Genomic DNA, 20,517 nt, shown 5'->3' on the forward strand with positions numbered 1-20,517 from the left:
CTTGCCCTGTCCGACGTCTCCCTTCACCCACTTTTCGGTTGTCTGTCCCCAGGGAGGAGGTCACATATAGTTCCTTGTAATCGGTTCCCTCTTTCCTAACCATTCTCCCTTTACCCTCCCAGTTTTGCCACTCACACCACTGGTCCTGTAGGGCTCATCCGCCTTGGATTCCCTGTCATACTTTTCTTTTAAATGATAACTCCCTGATAGAACTAGGCCCTGCACCCACGCCTCTACATTTTCTTTTAAGAACGTCATGGTTTTAGTTTTCACTTTAGGTTTTTGATCTGTTTTGAATTGGTTTTGTATATGGTGTGAGGCATGGATCCTGACTCGTTCTTCAGCATGTTGTTACTCAAGTTTCCCAGCACCAGTTATTGCAGAGACTTTCCGTCTCCCTTAAATGAACTTACAACCCTTGTGAAAAATCAGTTGACTGTGGTAGATGTATTGATTTATTTTTGGACCCTCATTTTTATTCCATTGGTATCTGTGTTTATTACGATGCTAGGACCATGCTGTTTTGATTATTATAGCTATATAGCATATTTTGAGAACAGCAAGTGTGAGGTCTTCTTTATTTTCTAATTTGCCTTGGCTATTTGAGACTTCATATAAAACTGAGAATTGGTTTTTCGGTTTCTGTAAAGAAGGCTGTTGGACTTTTGATCAGTTTTGCATTCAATCTATACATAGTTTTGTCTAGTACTGTCATTGTAACAATATTGTCTTTCAGTCAGTGAACATGGATTGTCTGTCTTTTCATTTATTTAGGTCTCCTTTGATCTCTTTTAGTAATGTTTTACCCTCCCCCCCCATGTATGAAATTAATTTGTCACTAAAGAAAATAATTTTCATTGGATAAGTCTTTCATATCCCTGGTTAAATTTCTGTCTAGGCATTTTGTTCTTTTAGTGCTATTATAAGTGGAATTGTTTTCTTAATCTCCTTTCCAGATTTCTCACTGTTAGTGTATATAAACTCAGTTAATATTTATGTTGACTTTGTGCCCCCAAACATTATTGAAGCCCTCTATTAGCTCTAGTCTAGATGCTTTCTTGTGGGTCCTTTGAGATTTTCTCTGTATACGTTTGTCAAGGCACCATGGTGTTGTAATGGTTAAGTGCTCAGCTGCCAACCAAGAGATCTGAACCCACCAGGGGCTGCAGGAAAAAAGATGTGTCAATCTACTTCCATGTGATTGCAACCTAGGAAACCCCTATCAGGCAGTTCTACTCTGTCATGCAGGGTTGCTGTGAATCAGAATCAACCTAACAGCATACAACAACAGGATTGGTCTCATCTGCAAATAGGGATACTTCTCCTTCTTGGTTCCTGCTTGGATATTATACCTCTCCCTGCCCGCCCCTGCTCCTCCCCAGGACTTTTCACTACATTGTTGAATAGCTGGGATGAGAGGGCATATTTTGTCTTAAGCTTAATGGGAAAGCTCTCTTAGTCTTTCTCCACTTGAGTATGATGTTAGCTGTGGGTTTTTCATAAATGACCTTTACTATATTGATTTTCTTGAGAGTTTTTATCATGAAAGGTGTTGAATTTTGTCCAAAGCCTTTTTTTGCGTTGACTGAGATGATCTTATGGTTTTAATCTTTCGTATTGTTACTGTGGTGTATTACATTGGTTGATTTTCTAATGTTGAACCACCCTTGCATTTCTGATATAAATCTCACTAGCTCATGGTGTTCCATAATCCTTTTAATATGCTTTTAGATTTAGTTTGTTGAAGATTTTTACATCTATTTTTTTAAGTTATAAGGCCTATAGCTTTCTTGTTCCTATGTCGGCTTTGATATCAGGACATGCTTGCCTCATAGAATAGGTTAGGAGGGAGTGTTCTCTCCTATTCTGTTTTTGTGTGTGTGTGGGGGGGAAAGGCTTACATAGAATTGGAGCCAGTTCTAGAAATGTTTAGAATTCCCAAGTGAAGTCATATGGTTTAGGACTTTTCTCTGATTTTGATTAATGACTCACTTCTGTGGGTCTTTTGAGCCAATGTAGGAAGTTCACACTTCTAGGAATTTGCCCACTTAGTCTGTTATCTGATTTGTTGGCATGCAGCTGTTCATAGTATTTCCTCACAGTCCTTTTGCTTTCCATGACGTGGTTTAGAATATCCCTACTTTGATTTAGAATTTTAGATATTTGCATTAGATATTTCCTTTGTTACTCTAGCTAAAGGTTTGTTGAGTTTATGTGGTCTAGCTAAAGGTTTGTCGAGTTTAGTGGTCTTTTCAAAATACAAACTTCTGGTTTCCTCTCTTGTTTGTCTGTTCACATTTATTTCTGCTCTGATCTTTGTTATTTTCTTTCTTTTGATAACTTGAGGCTTATTGTCCTCTACTTTTTATCGTCTCGATGTAGACTTAAGCTATGGATTTGGGCTCCCCCCCCCCCAAAAAAAAGATCATTAGGGGCTCTCACAGCTCTTATCACAATCCATATATCTTTTAATGTCACCATTTTTGGCTGTAAATTTCCCCGAGTACTGGTTTCACTGCATCCCACGGTACAGTGTTTTTATTTTCATTAGCCTCTAAGTGTTTTCTTTCTGTTTTACCCTATCACCATACTTTTTTTTTTTTTAAATAAATGAACTTTCTATTATGAATTGGAAGGGTTTTTCTTTGGTGAGGTCTCAAAAAATTTTTTTGGCTCTATGCTCTTTACATATTAACACCTTGATTTTCTATAATCTCTTCTTCTGGAACTTAACTAGATATATATGCATTAGGCTTTTTCCATACCCCTATTTTTTATCTTTCGTAGGAGGGGGCATTAAAGATTTCATGGAAAATTTCCCTTATCTTCTTTTTTTTTTTTTTCCCTTATCTTTTAATTCTATTTTTCCATTAACTTTTTGAAGTCTTTTAAATTAAAAAAAATCATTTTATTGGCATATACTTCAAATATAATACAATTCATTTATTTAAAAATTCTTTTTATTGGGGCCTCATACAACTCATCACAATCCATACATGCATCCATGTGTCAAGCACATTTGTACATTTGTTGCCATCATCATTTTCAAAACATTTTCTTTCTACTTGACCCCTTGGTATCAGCAACTCATTTTTCCCCCTCCCTCCCTCATGAACCCTTGAAAATTTATAAATTATTATTATTTTTTCATGTCTTACACTGACTGATGTCTCCCTTCACCAACTTCTCTGTTGTCTGTCCCTCTGGGAGGGGTTATATGTAGATCATTGTGATCAGTTCTTCCTTTCTCCCCCCACCTTCCTCTTCCCCTCTTGGTATCCTACAATTTAATCATTCAATTATATTAAGACTTGTGTATGATCACCACCACAATCAATTTCAGAGCACTTTGGCGGCATACTCATTCTTGTTAGCTTCCCATTTCCCCCATCACCCTCTACCATCCCCTAGGCCAGTGGTTTTCAACCTTCCTGATGCTTTAATACATTGTCTCATGTTGCAGTGATCCTCCAACCATGAAATTATTTTCGTTGCTACTTCAACTGTCATTTTGCTACTGTTTTGAATTGGGCAATCCCTGTGAAAGGGTCGTTCAACCCCCAAAGGAGTCGCGACTCACAGGTTGAGAACCGCTGCCCTAGGCAATCATCAATCCATTAATGTCTCTATAAATCTACTTAACCTGGATTTCATATATAGAAAATCATATAAAACACAAACAGGAAGCAAACGACTAGACACAACATAGAAAAACTTCAATGAAAAAGAAAACAAAATATTAAAAACCGAAACAATTTTAAAATAGGCCAAAAGAGATATCAAATGATAAGGTACTACATTTTAACCTAACTACATCTGCCTAAGCCTCCTTGTATTTTCATCTCTTTTAGTCTTTCTTTACCAGAGTAACAAGGCTGGGCAGTGTTACTAGGCTTATCTTCTTGTTTATCATTTTTCTTTCTAGCTGTGCCTAGTCTGCTCTTTGACCCACTCACTTAAAAAAAACAAATTTTAACAGTTACATTTTTAATTAATAAAAGTTTGACTTTGTACTTTGTCAGGCATACCCAGGCCTCATGTTGTATTTTAAGTTTTTGTGATTCTGTAGTTATTCTAAAGAGTCCTTGCTGGCGCTGTCGGGTTAGTGTTGGACTGTTAGCCACAGAGTGCTAAATGCCATCAAGTTGATTCTGACACATAGCTACCCTATAGGACAGGATAGAACCACCCTTTTGGGTTTCTGAGACTCTAACTCTATGGGAGCAGACAGTCTCATCTTTATCCCAAGGAGTGGCTGGTGGTCTTGAACTGCTGACCTTGAGGTTAGCAGCCCAACATGTAGGCAGTTCAAAACCACTTGCTGTTCCTTTGGAGAAAAATGGGGCTGTCTGCTCCTTAGAAACCCTCTATTAGTATTTCTATGAATTGAAACTGGCTCAATGACAGTGGGATCTGTATTTAGTTTTGGTAGTTATTTTATAAACCATACCTGGCAATTCTAATGTCTGTAGTTGGGTGTATGTGAGAAAATTTTCTGGTGTTTTTTTTTCAGTTGTCTTTTTCTGCTTGTGACTTGTCATCTTCTTTGATTGCTGATTAAAAAAAATAAAAAAATAATGTAGAACTCCTATTTCATTTGGTCGTCTGTTTTGGACATTTCAGAGACTAATTTGCTAATGCTTTTCTTCTACAACAGTGGTGTGCAGCCTTCCTAATGCCACGACCCTTTAATACAGTTACTCATACAGAATACAGTGATGTACAGTGATGAACCCCCAACCATAAAATTATTTTTGTTGCTACTTCATTACTGTAATTTTGGTGTGAATTTTGTTATGAATCGGGTGACCCCTTGAAAGGGTAGTTCCACCCTCCAAGGGGTTTCAGCCCACAGGTTGAGAACAGCTGTTCTAAAAGGATTTGGATCAGCTTTGACCTGGGGCCCAGGGTCTTTCACCTGGGGCCACTTTTCAATTCCCTAACCTTGCTTTGGCACTACAACTTTGAGCAGATGCTTCTAGTTGCATGCAAGTGTGTTGCTTTTGGGGAAAACGGCAGCATAGATTGTTCCCCTTTTTCTTTGAGCTCAGCAAAATAACAGAGTTAAAAAAACTCTAGAATTCACCTTTTTATACTCTTCCAGTGGTAGAGTCCGCCAGAAGATATAACTTAACCATAACCGATGGGAGTATTAGTTAAGAAATTAATGTCCAGCCCACATGGAAGAAGCATACCAGCCTATGCAGCCACAAGGTGTCGAAGGGATCAGGTATAAGGCATCATCAGAACAAAAAATCTTACCATAGTGAATGATGGGGGGAGTGCGGAGTGGAGACCCAAAGCCCATTAGTAGGCCACTGGAGATCCCCTTGCAGAGGGGTCTCAGGGAGGAGATGAGCCAGTCAGGGTGCGATGTAACAACGATGAAAAATACAACTTCCCTCTAGTTCCTAAATGTTTCCTCCCCGCTCCCACTACCATGACTTGAATTCGACCTTGCAAGTCTGGCTAGACCAGAGAATGTACACTGGTACAGATAGGAACTGGAAATACAGGGAATCCAGGGCGGATGATCCCTACAGGACCAGTGGTGTGAGTGGCGAAACAGGGAGGGTAGAGGGAGAGTGGGTAGGAAAGAGGGAACCGATTACATGGAACTGAGTGTGACCTTCTCCCTGGGGGACGGACAACCGAAAAGTGGGTGAAGGGAGACGTCAGACTGGGCAAGATATGACAAAATAACAATTTATAAACTATCAAGGGCTCATGAGGGAAGGGGGGAGCGGGGAGGGAGGGGAAAATGAGGACCTAATGTTGGGGGTTTAAGTGGAGAGAAAATGTTTTGAGAATGATGTACAAATGCGCTTTACACAACTGATGTATGGATTGCCATAACAGTTGTATGAGCCCCTAATAAAATGTTTAAAAAAAAAAAGAAAAAAATTAATGTCCGTGAAAGCCATAAATTGCACATCAAACGTATGCCATGGACATGTGATCACTTAGGCCAAAACTAAGTGATTAAAAGGTGCGCTTAAGAAAAGAAATATTTGGTAAACATTTATTTATACGTGGAAATGCCGAGAATCATGGTGAAGTGATGCCAGTGATAGAAGGTTAGCACTGTTTTAAACCCTGCATGGTTTAAACTCTGCGCAGTGCATGGAGGAGTCTCTTAGTGGTGCAAATGGTTAGGCATGTGACAACTAACTGGGAACCCGCTCAGAAGCACTCTGGAAGAAAGATTTGGCAATCCACTTTCCAAAAATCAGCCATTTTTGGAAAACCCTATAGAGTGCAGTTCTCTGCAACATACGGGACTGCCGTGAGTTGGAATTAACTCAATGGCAATTGGTTTGTCTGTTTGTTTTGGTGGTGGGATAAGATAACTCGAGGAGAGGGTGACAGTGAGAAGAAAAGAGTTGGCACTTGGGTACCATGGATTGGAGAAGAGAAACCCATGAAAGAGGCTGAGGAAGAGCAGCCAGAAGAGCAAGAGAACCAGAAGATGGTGTTTGGAGTTCAACCGCAGAGTTCTGTGGAGGAGGAAGTGGTCAACAGAGTCAAGTAAGTGGTCAGCTAAAAAGTCCTGTTTGGCTTAGCAATTCAGATAGACCGTTTAACTGGAAACATCCAAGCGGTGCTTTAGCATTACTCATCTAACGTTAATGTTATGGATAGCTGGTATCTACAGCACTTTTTTTATACCGTGCACATGTGTTAACCCATTAATCAGATATGTAGTAGTATCCCCATTTGTTATATAAGGAAAGTGAAAAACAGAGAGTAACTTGCCCCCAGTCATATGTTCAGGAAATGGGAGAGGCAAGATTCAGGCCCAGGCAACCTGGTCCAGAACCCATGCTTAACCCACCATGCTACATTGCATATCTAATTAAGTTAGAAAATGAAAATGACACCAGTATTATTACAATACACTTGTTGTAGTACGTTGTGGTATTGGTGAGATCTACCAGGCTGTGAACAACCATCGTGGTGTCATAGAGGCTTAATATGTAGGTATGAGTATGTTAATTATAATCAATGTCATGATTGTGTTATGTGTGATATGACAGTTCATGGTATTTCTGTATTTATATAGAAAAATGTTTGGAAGACAAGTTTAAAACCAAGTGTATATTTTTAAGATAGGGTGTGTCCCATATTTAGTGCTATACTTTGGATGTGAACGTCTCTTCTCCTACCCCTTGTAACTGTTCATTTTGGGTTTAAATTCTGTGAACTCTGGAAATACTGTTAATCCCGAATGGGTCAAACCCCAGACATTAACAGATTTATTGCAGAAAGTCAATGATCTTACTGAAAGCAGTTCCCTTGAATTAGAGAAGTAGAAACCAAATTGTCAAAGTGAAAAGAGAATGGAAGGGGAGATCAGGAAGAGTTCTTGATCAGGTTCAGGAATGGGTTTGGCCGGAGATGGGGAGCCATGGACCAAAATGCCTCTTGTCTGCGGTCAGAGAGAAGCTGATCAGAGTGAAAGATTTAAAATCTGGTTTAGACACGGACAGTTGTGGTGCAGTGGTTAAAGAGCTCAGCTGTGAACCCTGGTGGTAGTGGGTTATGCATTGGGCTGCAGTTTGAACCCATCAGCTGCTCTGCAGGAGAAAAGGAGGCTGTCTGCTCCTATGAAGATTCAAACAGCTTTAGAAACTCCCAGGGACAGTTTCATCACCTGTCCTTTAAAGTGAAGGGAATGGACTTGATGGCACTGAGTTTGGATGTTGCTAGTGTTTTCTTTGGGAGGGGCAGTGGGGTTACTAACTGAATGGTTGATAGTTAGAATCCGCCAGCCACTCTGGGAGAAAGATGTGGCAGTCTGCTTCTGTGAAAATGATTGGCTTGGAAATCTAGTACTACAGGGTTGCTGAGGAAGTAGTTAAATAAAACACACGGTTAGGGTTTTGAAGCCATCTACATGCAGTTAGGATTGGTGGAATTTGGAGGGGAAAGAGCCAGTGTTCTTAAATATGTGAATAACCAAGAAGTAAATAAATGACAATGGCAAATGTGTTAGGCCGAGTTTTCTAGAGAAACATACTCAGTGACACTGATGTATAAGAAAGACATTTCTCTCAAGGAAACAGCTGAGCCCAGTCCAACTCAAGTTCATGGATCAGACACTACCTGGATCCCCCTCCAGATTCAAACAGCTGCCAGCTGAAGAAGCGGGGAGATCACAGGCTGGTGGGTGCACACTCCTGTGGATCCAAGTTTGGTACGATTTTGGTTGGGCACTGACTATTCCCAGGGACGGCAGGCCACATGAGCTGCCAGCCTCAGAGCCAGTCACATCATCTAAGTAAGCAGGAAGGTGAAGAGAGCAAAGAGAGAAAAGTTGCCCACTTCCCTCTGCTTCTCTTATAAAAAGGCCATACCCCTCAGGAGATATACGATTGAGAGTTGGAATGCCACCCATACCCTCATGAGGTATATCTAGATGACATAAAATCTAACCAGCACAAGGAAAGGTCGTGAAATACAGTGTTTAGTAGACTGGAATCAGAAGACCTGAGTTTGAATCCTTCCTAACTTAGCAACCTTGAGTAAATTACTTGTTAGTAAAAAAAACACCCTGTACAGTGGAGGCAATGATTGTTGATTGCCAAGAATTGCTGTGAGGATTAATGAGATATTTGATGTCTATAAAGCACTTACTACAATATGTGACAACAGTACAGAGTTTGCTAAACAAACAAACAAGCCAAATAACCAAATCCACCGCCATCAAGTTGACTCTGACACACAGGACCCTGAAGGACAGGGTAGAACTGTAGGGTTTCTCAGGCCGCTCTTTACAGGCAGAGGTAACCTTAAATTCCTCTAGCAGAGCAGCTGGTGGGTTTGAACCTCTGATCTTTCAGTTACAGTTTAGTGCTTACCATATAGTGCTACAAGTGCTCTTTAGTCTCCTGGGAAGGTTATTAATTGCTCTTAAAATCATTTCATTGGGGGATTAATTGTTCTTTACTTCTAATGCTGCAATGTTTTTATACAACAAATTTGGCTAAATAAGAATGAAGGAAACTTACATTTCAGGGTTTGATGGAGATGATCTTGAGGGGTAAAAAATCCCCCTTAGCAATATGGGGGAGTCCTGGTGGTGTAGTGGCTATGCATTGGGCTGCAATCTGCATGGTTGGCAGTTTTAAACTACCCGCAGCTCCTTAGGAGAGACTGAGCTTTCTACTCTCATAAAGAGTTACAGTCTTCATTTATAAACTATCAAGGGTTCATGCGGGAGGGGGGAGCGGGGAGGGAGGGGAAAAATTAGGACCCAATGTTGGGGGTTTAAATGGAGAGAAAATGTTTTGAGAAACGATGTACAAATGCGCTTTACACAATTGATGTGTGTATGGATTGGGATAACAGTTGTATGAGCCCCTAATAAAATGTTAAAAAAAAAAAAGAGTTACAGTCTCAGAAACCCACAGATGTCCACTGTGAATCAGTATTGATGGCAGTGAGTTTATTTTTTCTGGGACAATAATGGAATGATAAAGAGAGAAGATTTTAAAAAATGGTATTGATGGTTCTGAGGATGATTGGAAAGAAAACCATCAACTGAGCAGGAGGTAGAAGTAATAACACACCAATTGTTTCAGTTTTATTTAGATTTTGTAGCTATGCTTGAACAGTTACAGAAATCTTTTATTATTGAAATTCCCTCAGGGCAAACTTCAATCCGAAGTTTTCTAACCCCTTTCCTTCCATTGAATATATATATTTAAAACTCTCCCTTTGCAGTCCAATAGAACTGACTGTGAACTGTAGTAGTTGTGAGATTGTTAGGGAGACTTGACTGGGACAGTTAAGTTTGACAAACTCACCTATGGCATCTCAGCTCTGCCTCTTGCTTAAGACAAAGACACTGGAAGGCAGATAGGGAGATGTGAGCAGCTGCTAGCAAATACCTTTCTCATGGGACTTGGGTGTCATCAGGCCACAAGACGGAGAAGGTAACAGATTTTGTGACCTAGTGGAATGTCATATTTCACAGAATGCAGTAAAATAGATGAAAGAAGAGGGCAGCAGTAGAAAACTGTCTTTTTTATTTTATTGCAGCAAACATTTGAACACACTACCTTATAGGGCAAGAAACCCTGGTGGCACAATGGGCTATGAGTTGGGCTACTATCACAGTCAGCAAAGAAAACCACTAGGTACTCCGAGGGAGAAAGGTGAGGCTTTCTACTCCCGTAGAGAGATACAGGGTTGGAAACCACAGGGAGTTCTAACCTGTCCGATAGGGACTCGATGAGTCGTAATTGACTCTATGGCAGTGAGTTTCAGTTTGCGTTTTTTTTTTTTAACCTTCTAGGGCAGTTCAATGACACCAAATAACCACCATCATGTGCCTAGGCGCTGTGTTTAATACATAACTAACAAACTCAAACTCACTGCCATCAAGTCGATTCCAACTCACAGTAACCCTGCAGGACAAAGTAGAACTGACCCTGTGGGTTTCCAGATAATTTTTTTTTAAGTCATTTTATTGGGGGCTCATACAACTCATCACAATCCATACATACATCAATTGTATAAAGCACATTTGTACATTTGTTACCCTCATTGTTCTTTTTTTAAAAAATTATTTTATTGAGGGCTCGTACAATTCTTATCACAGTCCATACATCCATCCATTGAGTCAAGCACATATGTATACCTGTTGCCCTCATCAATCTCAAAACATTTGCCCTCTACTTTGGCCCTCAATATCGTTTACTCATTTTCCCCCTCTTCCCCCCCCCTCCTGAACCCTTCATAATTCATAAATTATTATAGTTTTGTCATAAGTTACACATTCCCTTCACCCTCCAGGATAAATTTTTACAGGAGTAGAAAGCCTCATCTTTTTTTCTGCAAAGTAGTTTCAAACTGCTGACCTTGAGATTAGCAGCCCAACTCATAATTCACTGTGTCACAAGGGTTCCTTACAGATGAATAAAATAGCCTTAATTATTTGTAGTCTAAAGGGAACATTTAAATGGAGAAACCCAGTATAGAAATGCTAGATGTGTGAAGTAAAGAAAGGAAAAGATTAAATAGATACTTGGAAGATGTAGGGGACCAGGAACAGCAAAATGGGCACTAGAATCTACAGTGTTTGGATTGGAGTTTTTTCCTTGGATTGGAAGTATCCATTGTTTTTCTAAAATACCATAATTTACAAAGGCTAGGAAAACTACTTCTTGTGTAGTCTCAAAGGGTTTAATGCTGACTTGGGTTTCTGTTGTTTACTTAGGATTATGCAAAATGGATGATTTTACTCTGGATGATCTCACTGTAGACAATTATGTCATAAATGATTGTACTTATATGGAGGATTTGGAATCTACTCCTGAGTCTGTGCCTCCTAATTATATTAATTTGACACACATTCACACCAATACAGAGGTAAGTAAGTTTTCTGATTTAAAAATTTTTACTAGTATCTCTTTGAAGGCTTTATGGTTTAGACAAATATGAGTAAGGATGCTTTTGGTTCAGGGTTTATATTGTATAATCCCTATAAAAATCCATGTACCAAAAGCTTTCGGGGGAGAGGAGAACTATTAAAGACATTGGTTGATGTGTTCAAAGTGTATATGCATATAGGCACTGATGTGTTTAATTTTGGATAGTCTTGTGAATAAAACTCAAGAATTTTGCTTTTGCTTACAAATAAGCATGTTTTTCTTCTTTTTTAGGATAAACATTGTAAAGAGCATATTCAAAAAGAGAAAAACATAGGTGAGTATATCGAAATTTTAATGCTACATGCTTGAAAGACTAACAGGAAATTTATACATTCACTTCAACATAACAAGACTTTACAAAATTTGTTATTTTTCTTTTCCCATTAAAAAACCATAGCAATTCTTTATTAAAATGGAAATATAGCCAACACTTTAAATTGATTTAATAGGTAAAGATATTTTCACTTGGTAATATTTTCCTTGCAGACTTGAATTTAGAGAAGACACACTGATGCTTATTTCCTGCTGACAATTCAGCTGATAGTTTGGATATTTTGCTTTTCCATAGCCAGTTTTGCCTTTTACCTATTGGCAGTCTTGAGTCATTTCAAGATGAGGAAGAAGTATTAATTTAACCTGTTTTTTTTAATTGAAGAATTTGACATTTGCCGTATATGGTGCCATAAACCAGTTACTGTCCTGAGAGAGTACTGTGATGCTATTAAAGTCTATGTCTTCTGGCCGCTTCTGTTTCAACGTCAGAATGGGTGCCCATTTGCACGACTACATCCTTGTGTGGAGGCCAAGTAAGTTACTGTGTTACTCATTTTGTATGAACTGTGAGAAACATGTTGCCTAGTACTGAGGAATGCATAGTACAATGGAAGGCCTTATTTCTCATTCAGGCACACTGTTCAACCTGTCTCATTTAATAGATTAAAGTAGAAAAAGTGAATACTTGGAATTTGAATATGAATGATCATTATAGCATAATGAATGAAATTCTGAATAGCACTAGATTGTAGACTTGAAGCTGAATCAGGAAAAATTAATAGGTAAATTAATATGTAAATATCTATACATATCAAAATACAGAAGTACTGGGGGTACAGTTAACCCACTGTTAGGCTGCTAATTGCAAGGTCAGCTGTTTGAAACTGCCAGCTACTTCATGGAAGAGAGATGTGTCCCTCTATTCCTGTTAAGAGTTACAGTCTCAGAAACCCACACAAGCATTTCTACCCTACCTATAGGTTCATTATGAGTCAGAATTGACTTGATGGCAGTGAGTTTGGCTTTTATAAATATCAATGTTTGAGGTAAACATGTGGCCATCTAGCTCAGAAGTAATAAAACCCACATGCAAGAAGCACACAAGCCTGTGCGGTCACAAGTGTCGAAGGGATCAGGTATAAGGCATCATCAGAACAAAAAATCTTAACCATAATGAATGAGGGGGGAGTGCGGAGTGGAGACCCAAAGCCCATTTATAGACCACTGGAGATCCCCTTGCAGAGGGGTCTCGGAAAGGAGACGAGCCAGTCGGTGCGATGTAGCAATGATGAAAAATACAACTTTCCTCTAGTTTTTAAATGCTTCCTCCCCCCCTCCACTATCATGATCCGAATTTTACCTTGCAAGTCTGGCTAGAACAGAGGGTGTACACTGGTACAGGTAGGAATTGGAAACACAGGGAATCCAGGGCGGATGATCCCTACAGGACCAGTGGTGTGAGTGGTGATACTGGGAGCGTAGAGGGAGAGTGGGTTGGAAAGGGGGAACCGATTACAAGGATCTACATGTGACCTCCTCCCTGGGGGATGGACAACAGAAAAGTGGGTGAAGGAAGACGTCGGACAGGGCAAGATATGACAAAATAATAATTTATAAATTATCAAGGGCTCATGAGGGAGGGGGGAGTGGGGAGAGAGGGAATAAAATAAGGACCTAATGCTGGGGTCATAAGTGGATAGCAGATGTTTTGAGAATGATGAGGGCAATGAATGTACAAATGTGCTTTATACAATTGATGAATGTATGGATTGTGATAAGAGTTGTAGGAGTCCTTAATAAAACGATGAAAAAATATCAATGTTTGTATGCATAAGAGAAAAAGGTATAATATTTTGTTTAGTTAATAATTATTGCTACTTACAGTGAAGAAACAGAACTTAATTCCCCTCTAGTATTTCATACTGAAATGAAACATATTTAGGGATATCTAAATCTTAAATATGAATTTCAATCAAACTTCAGATATGAGATCCTAATCTTTTAAAAAATAAATGTGTCTTTAAGTAATTCTCGTGCTTGGGAGTTAAGTTTGGAGAGATTACAGTACATTGAATTGCTGGAAGAGATTGTGGAGTTGACAAAGAAAGTTGCGGTAAGTTACAGTATGTGAGTTTTTAAAATTTTCTGTTTTAAGTATTTTCATTCTGCTAATTTGTAGCAGGTAGCAGTTATAGGTAGTTCCCAGGTTATGAACAAGAATCATTCTTATCTAGGTCTTTAAGCTGAATTTGTAGGTAAGGTGGAGCATATGCATACTGTTCTCTTAGCTGTACTTTTAAGTAAAGCTACAGTTGGTGCTACAGTTGGTTAACATTACTGCTAACCAAAAGATCGGCAGCTTGAACGCAGCAAGAGGTACCTCAGAAGAATGACATGGAGATCTACTTCTGAAAATTCATCTATTGAAAATTTACAGTTTTACTCTGATAAACATATGGTCAGCCTGAGTCTGATTCGACAGCCACTGCTTTATTCTGACTGCAACTCGTTTGTCCTCAGTGTTTGCCAGATCAAATAATTGACTGTTAATGTAGTTGGGGCATGGCCTGTTAAGTGCCTGGATTGTGGAATATATCACAGCTTGTTACATGATCAAATTAGATCCTGGCTCATAGAAATCTTGAGACAGGTCCTGAAAAAGATGGGCTCTCTTTACTGTCATAAAAATATACTATGATCATCACGCTACCAACAACTGTCTTATATTTGGGGTAAACTTCATTTTGTTTGTTTTAAGACAGCTTTGAGTAGAAGGTTTTGTTTTTCTTGAAAGCCATTGGATAATTTTTATTGTTTCAGGTGTGTTTATGGAGCCACCTGTTTTTCTTGATACTTTTTTGGTTGCAGACTTGAATTTAGAGAAGACATTCTGATGCTTATTTCCTGCTGACAATTCTGTGTAGTCACTTAAAGCCAGTGTATCTTTGTTAAAAATCTGGGTGTAGTAAACTTTAAAAAATTAGGTGAAAAATCTATGGCGAGGAGGATGTAGGAGGCCTGATAGGGCTTGATCAATGGCAATGTAACCGAGAGGAATTACTGAAACCCAAATGAAGGCTGAACATGAGAGTGGGACAAGAGGAAAGTAAAAGGAAATAGAGGAAAGACCTAGGAGACAAAGGGCATTTATAGAGGTCTAAATACAGGCAGGTACAAATGAAAAAATATTTTTACATGACAATAGGGAAATACATCTATGTGCATATATTTATAAGTTTTAGTATTAAGATAGCAGATTGACATTGGGGCTTTACTCAAGTACGCCCTCCATGCAAGAACACTTTGTTCTATTAAACTGGCATTCCATGATGCTCACCTTCCCGCCATGATCCATAAAGACAAAGCATGAAGACATAAGCAAATGTGGTGAAGTAAGCTGATGGTGTCTGGCTATCAAAAGATATAGCGTCTGGGGTCTTATAGGCTTGAAGGTAAACAACGACCATCTAACTGATAAGCAGCAAAGCTCACATGGAAGAAGCACACCAGCCTGTGTGATCATGAGGTGTCGACAGGATCAAAGTGTCAGGCATCAAAGAACAAAAAATCATATCACTGTGAATGAGGGGGAGTGCAGAGTGGAGACCTAAAGCCCATCTGTAGGCAACTGGACATCCCCTTACAGAGGGGTCTGGGGGAGGAGACGAACTAGTCAGGGTGCAGTATAGCACCGATGAAACACAACTTCCCTCTAGTTCTTTAATGCTTCCTCCCCAACACTATCAGGATCCCAGTTCTACCTTAAAAATCTGGCTAGACCAGAGGATGTACACTGGTACAGATAAGAGCTGGAAACACATGGAATTCAGGACAGATAAACCCCTCAGGACCAATAATGAGAGTAGCAATACCAGGAAGGTAAGGGTAAGGTGGGGGAGGAAGGGGGAACCGATCACAATGATCTACATATAGCCCCCTCCGTGGGGAATAGACAACAGAAAAGTAGGTGAAGGGAGACATTGGACAGTGTAAGACATGACAAAATAATAATTTATAAATTATCAAGTGCTTGGGAGGAGGGAGGGTGGAAAATGAGCTGATACCAAGGGCTCAAGAGAAAGAAAATGTTTTGAGAATGACAATGGCAATAAATGTACAAATGTGCCTGACACACTGGAGGTATGTATGGAGTGTGATAAGAGCTGTACAAACCCCAACAAAGTGATTTTAAAAAATTCTTGTTTTGCAGTTTTATTCTTTTTTCTTGATTTTGATTTTTTGTTGTCGTGTCTTCCTTTTTTAAAACAAAATCATTTTATTGGGGGCTCATACAACTAGGATGTTTTAGGATTTTAAAGGTAAATGGGTATGAAAGTAATTGTAGGAAACCGAATTTTTTTTCCACTAGAAAATTCAAGAATAATTGATTGAATAAGGAAAACTTCTTGCTTTTTTTTCATCTTGCTCTTTCTTTGTTTTGCAGAACAGTTCTTTCTTCATTGGAAGCTTACTGAGAATTGGTTACAAAATAGAAAATGTAAGTGTTAAATGTGAGATACCCTGCACAGCTACTCTGAGTGATTGGCACTTAGTTCACTGCTCATTGTTCCATGGACTGAGTCCACATTCTTTATACTTTGACAGTGTTGATTTCTGTATCTTGCTTAAGCAAGCTCCTCATTTCTCGGCCTTGAAGTACATTTCATTTTTTCATGCATACACATCATGTAATTTTGAGAATCTCTGCACAACTTAATTTCCCCCCTCATTTTGAATACCCCCAAATGAAATTTTTAGGTCTCTGGTGTGAATATTTTTAGTACATACTTACTATTTAATCTTTAGATATAATGAATGAAAACACAGTGTTCCATGGTGCTGGTGACATAAAACGTTGTTTATCTTGATCCTGACAGCAACATTAGTAACTCAGTTATTTGATTTCAGAAATTATTTCAGGCATTTTCAGTATCAGTAAGTCTGTGATCTCCCGATATTTCTTGAAGGTTATTGCACAGAGGATCCATTTACCCAGCTGTGTCTTTGTCTTCATCTTTATATGTCACACACCATGTAAAATACATATTCCTTTTGGTGAACCTTATCTGTACTAGTGGGTTAGTTTTAAGGATGGAGGTCATCGTCCAGTTTAGGAGTGAGACCTCTCTCATTCATCTTGTACTGTTTACTCTCCTACTTCCCAGGGCTGTCACTGGTTAGTCTGTTGACCTGAATTTCAGGTCTGGAATCAGTGCAGAAGCGTCTTGCACTCTGAAGGTGACCTCAGGTCACCTGAAGTTATAATCTGTGTATGTCTATGGTATCTGTTATATAGATTCCATACTGGAATATTGATAATGTGCTGTTCATACTAGTTTTGCATTATGAATCTGAATTACTATATAAAACAAGTTGCTGATGTTGCATGACAAATTTAAAATAATACTGAAATCCCATTGTTTATCTCTATTTCTAATACAGAAAATGACGGTAACCGAAGAAGCATTGAATTGGGTAAAATTTGTAGGTGACATAACGCTTCTGCCTAAATTAGGATCACTTGAAAAGTGTTGGCCTATGTTAAGTATTTTCTTTACTGAATGTAAGTATGAATGCTTTAAATGGTTATTTTATTCAATTTTAAGGCATTATTTTAGAAAAGGAAATGTCTAAATAAGTGCTTATTTGTTTTAGGATTTTTAAAAAAGGGTTACTTTTTTAATGTATGCCTGTAATGAATATGAGAACTTTAATTTTACTCTAACTTTACATTTCCTTTCCAAAACTTTGTAGGACATAATACATTTCTTAAAAATTCTCTCAATTTGATAATCATAGTCTATTGTAAAGGAAGATATCACAACTCAATTCACTGCCGTTAAGTTGATGCAGACTTACAGTGACGCTATAGAACATGGTAGAACTGCCCCTATGAGTTTCTGAGATTGGAGAGTAGGAAGTCCTATCTTTCACCTGCGGAGTAGCTGCTGGTTTTGAACTGAGGATTGTGACTGAGGATTTCAGCACAACACGTAGCCATTACACCAGCAGGGCCCTGGGGCTTATATTGTATACTTTCATTCATAAGCAAAAAGAGTGTTAATAGATGCTAAGATACTAATGTAATTATTTCTTGATGAATCTGTTACTTTTATGATGAAACTACTATATTAGCAATGCTTTTCTAATATACTAATAGAAATCTTGAGATAGGAAATGTTTGGTTCTTTGACAAATGATGGCCAGTTATTGATATATCATCTTTACTGGAAAGAGCAAATTTTGTACTGTTGGCATAGGAGAAATTAAGCTTAAGTATGAAGACCGCTTTTTCTGATGGATGTATTTACTATAGTATTATGGTGCTAGAGGGGTTTTGTTGTTGTTCTGGATGCCCTTAACCATTCACTAGATTTTACTGTAGAAAGAAAAGTAATAGCATGTGTTGGGCTCCTTTTATTGCATAGCCCTGCATCGTAGCTGTTACTGTTTTAGAAATGAATGAACTAAGCCTCTGGTTCTGCAGTCTAGTAAGTAGTAGAGCCTGAACGGGATGGTTTCTGATATCAAAGTGCAGTCCCAGAATCACTCCATCACCTAGTAGTACTTTATTGTGTGATCTTTTCAAATCTTGTTTGAATCTTAAATTTAGATACTCCTTTTGCCTTAATGTATTTGGCTAAAGACTTGGCTGTATTTTTCTTGCAATATATATATTTTTCATTTACCATTTTAAAAACTCTATAGAATAGCTTATGAAGCCCTGGTAGTGCGATGGGTTAACCTTTAACTGCTAATCACAAAGTCAGGTTTAAACCTAACACCTGTTTGGAGGAAGAAAGATAAGATTAACAGTCTCAGAACCAAAGTAGTTCTACTCTGTCCTTTATAGTTTATATAAACTGTTAACAGGAATAGAAAGCTCCATATTTTTCCGGAGCAGCTGGTGGTTTTGAACTGCTGACCTTAGGGATCGCATACTCTGTCCTTTAGGGTTGTTCACTGATGGCAAACTTCACATTTGCTTTTACCTACTGTATTTAATCCCATCTCTTGTCTGTTAGTTTGTTGTACAGTGGTCAGTCTGTGTCTTGCTGTGATGCTGGAAGCTATCTCACTGGTGTTTCAAATACCAGCAGGGTCTCCCTTGGTCAACCAGTTTCAGCAAAGTGGTCATAATAAGAACAGACTATGAAGAAGGAATAGGCTGTCTATTTCTGAGGAATTAGCCACTGAAATCCTTATAAATATAAGAAGATTGTCAGAAACAGCCAGAAGATGAGTCCCTTGGGTTGGAAAGCGGTTGACCAGAGTGACCAAGATGAGTAAAGCCATCAGGACCGCAATCTGCATGACTCAAAATGAGAAGAAACAGCTACAAACTCATTAATCGGAGCACAGACTGTGCAGAGTATGAATCTAGGATAACTAGAAGTTGTCAGAAATGAAATGGAACATATAAAGATCGGTATCCTAGGCATTAGTGAGCTGAAATGGATTTATATTGGCCATTTTGTGACTAACTATGCCAAGAATGACAGATTCATGAGGAATGGTGTTGCATCGTCAAAATAAACATTTCAAGATCTTGAAGTACAGTGCTGTCTGTGATGGGCGCTCTGTACAAATACACATACAAGGAAAGCTGGTTACTACAACTATTATTCAAATTTGTATACCAACCACTGAAGCTAATGATGAAGAAATTGAAGAATCCAATCAGCTTCTTCAATAAGAAATAGGTCAAACATGCATTCAAGATGCATTAATCAGAATTTTATTTATTAATTAATCAATATTAATCAATGATTAGTCATTGAAATGCAGAAGTTGGACACAAAGGATAAATACTAATGCGAAAATACGGACTTGGTAGAGTTGAAGCTGCAGATTGCATGAGACTTTTGCAGGCCAACGACTTCCTCATTGCAAATACCTTTTTTCAACAACCTATAAGTGGAGACTATACACACGGACCTTACCAGATGGAATACACAGAAATCAAATTGACTACCTCTGTGGGAAAGGACATATGAGCCCTGGCTGTACAGTACTTATGCATTGGGCTGTGATCTGCAAGGTCAGCAGTTTGAAACCATCAGCCAGCTACTTCAGAGAAAGACTAGGCTTTCTCTTCTTGAAAGTGGTTAGTCTCAGAAACTCACAGGGCAGTTCTACTCTTTCCTATAGGGTTGCTATGAGTTGGCATCAGTTTGATGGCAGTGAGTTTGGTTTTGGTTTGGTGGGAACAGATAATGGAAAAATTCTATCAGCAGCCAAAATGATGCTGGGGAATAACTGTTTAATACCATCAATTACTCATGTAAGTTCAGGTTCATGTTGACGAAAATGAAAACATTTTCCCAATTGCCAAACTGTGACCGTGAGTAGATCCTACCTGAATTTACAGAATGTCTCAAGAGCAGATTTGACACATTGAACAGTACTGACAGAAGACCTGAGCTGTGGGATGACATCAAGAACATCATACATGAAAGCTAAAAGTCATTAAAAAGATCCAATGGGATGTCAAAAGGGACTTTAGAAATTTGCTCTTGAATTTGGAGTAGCTAAAGCAAATGGAAGAAATGGAAGTAAAGGAGCTGAAAAGGAAGTTTCAAAAGGCAGTTCAAAAGGCAAAGTAAAGCATTAAAATGAAATGTGCAAAGACCTGGAGTTAGAAAATCAAAAGGGAGAAACACACTCAGCATGCTTCAAGCTGATAGAACTGAAGAAGAAATGCAAGTCCTGAGTTTGGAATATTGAAGGATTCTATGGGCAAAATACTGAATGATGCAGGAAGCATCAAAAGAAGATGGAAGGAATTCAGAGTCATTATACCAAA

At 38.6% G+C, this 20,517-nt stretch overlaps 1 protein-coding gene across 3 annotated transcripts in view; it reads left to right on the plus strand.

The window, feature by feature from the left end:
- TTC3 (tetratricopeptide repeat domain 3) overlaps window positions 1-20,517 on the plus strand; it is a 129,478-nt gene that overhangs the window by 7,821 nt on the left and 101,140 nt on the right. The window contains exons 2-9 of one of the 3 annotated variants that reach the window (XM_045284461.1): window positions 6,347-6,528; window positions 8,060-8,166; window positions 11,225-11,376; window positions 11,670-11,712; window positions 12,094-12,244; window positions 13,737-13,824; window positions 16,156-16,209; window positions 17,154-17,274. In XM_045284461.1, coding sequence (XP_045140396.1) covers window positions 6,422-6,528; window positions 8,060-8,166; window positions 11,225-11,376; window positions 11,670-11,712; window positions 12,094-12,244; window positions 13,737-13,824; window positions 16,156-16,209; window positions 17,154-17,274 — 823 coding nt within the window. In that variant the 5' untranslated portion in view covers window positions 6,347-6,421. Of the gene's footprint in view, window positions 1-6,346; window positions 6,529-8,059; window positions 8,198-11,224; window positions 11,377-11,669; window positions 11,713-12,093; window positions 12,245-13,736; window positions 13,825-16,155; window positions 16,210-17,153; window positions 17,275-20,517 lie in introns of those variants that run through there. The other 2 variants (XM_045284462.1, XM_045284463.1) reach the window with 2 other exon arrangements.

The sequence above is a fragment of the Echinops telfairi genome, unplaced genomic scaffold (assembly GCF_000313985.2).
Source record: "Echinops telfairi isolate 266 unplaced genomic scaffold, ASM31398v2 ScPeMD7_7469;HRSCAF=8507_0, whole genome shotgun sequence".
Lineage (NCBI taxonomy): Eukaryota > Metazoa > Chordata > Mammalia > Afrosoricida > Tenrecidae > Echinops > Echinops telfairi.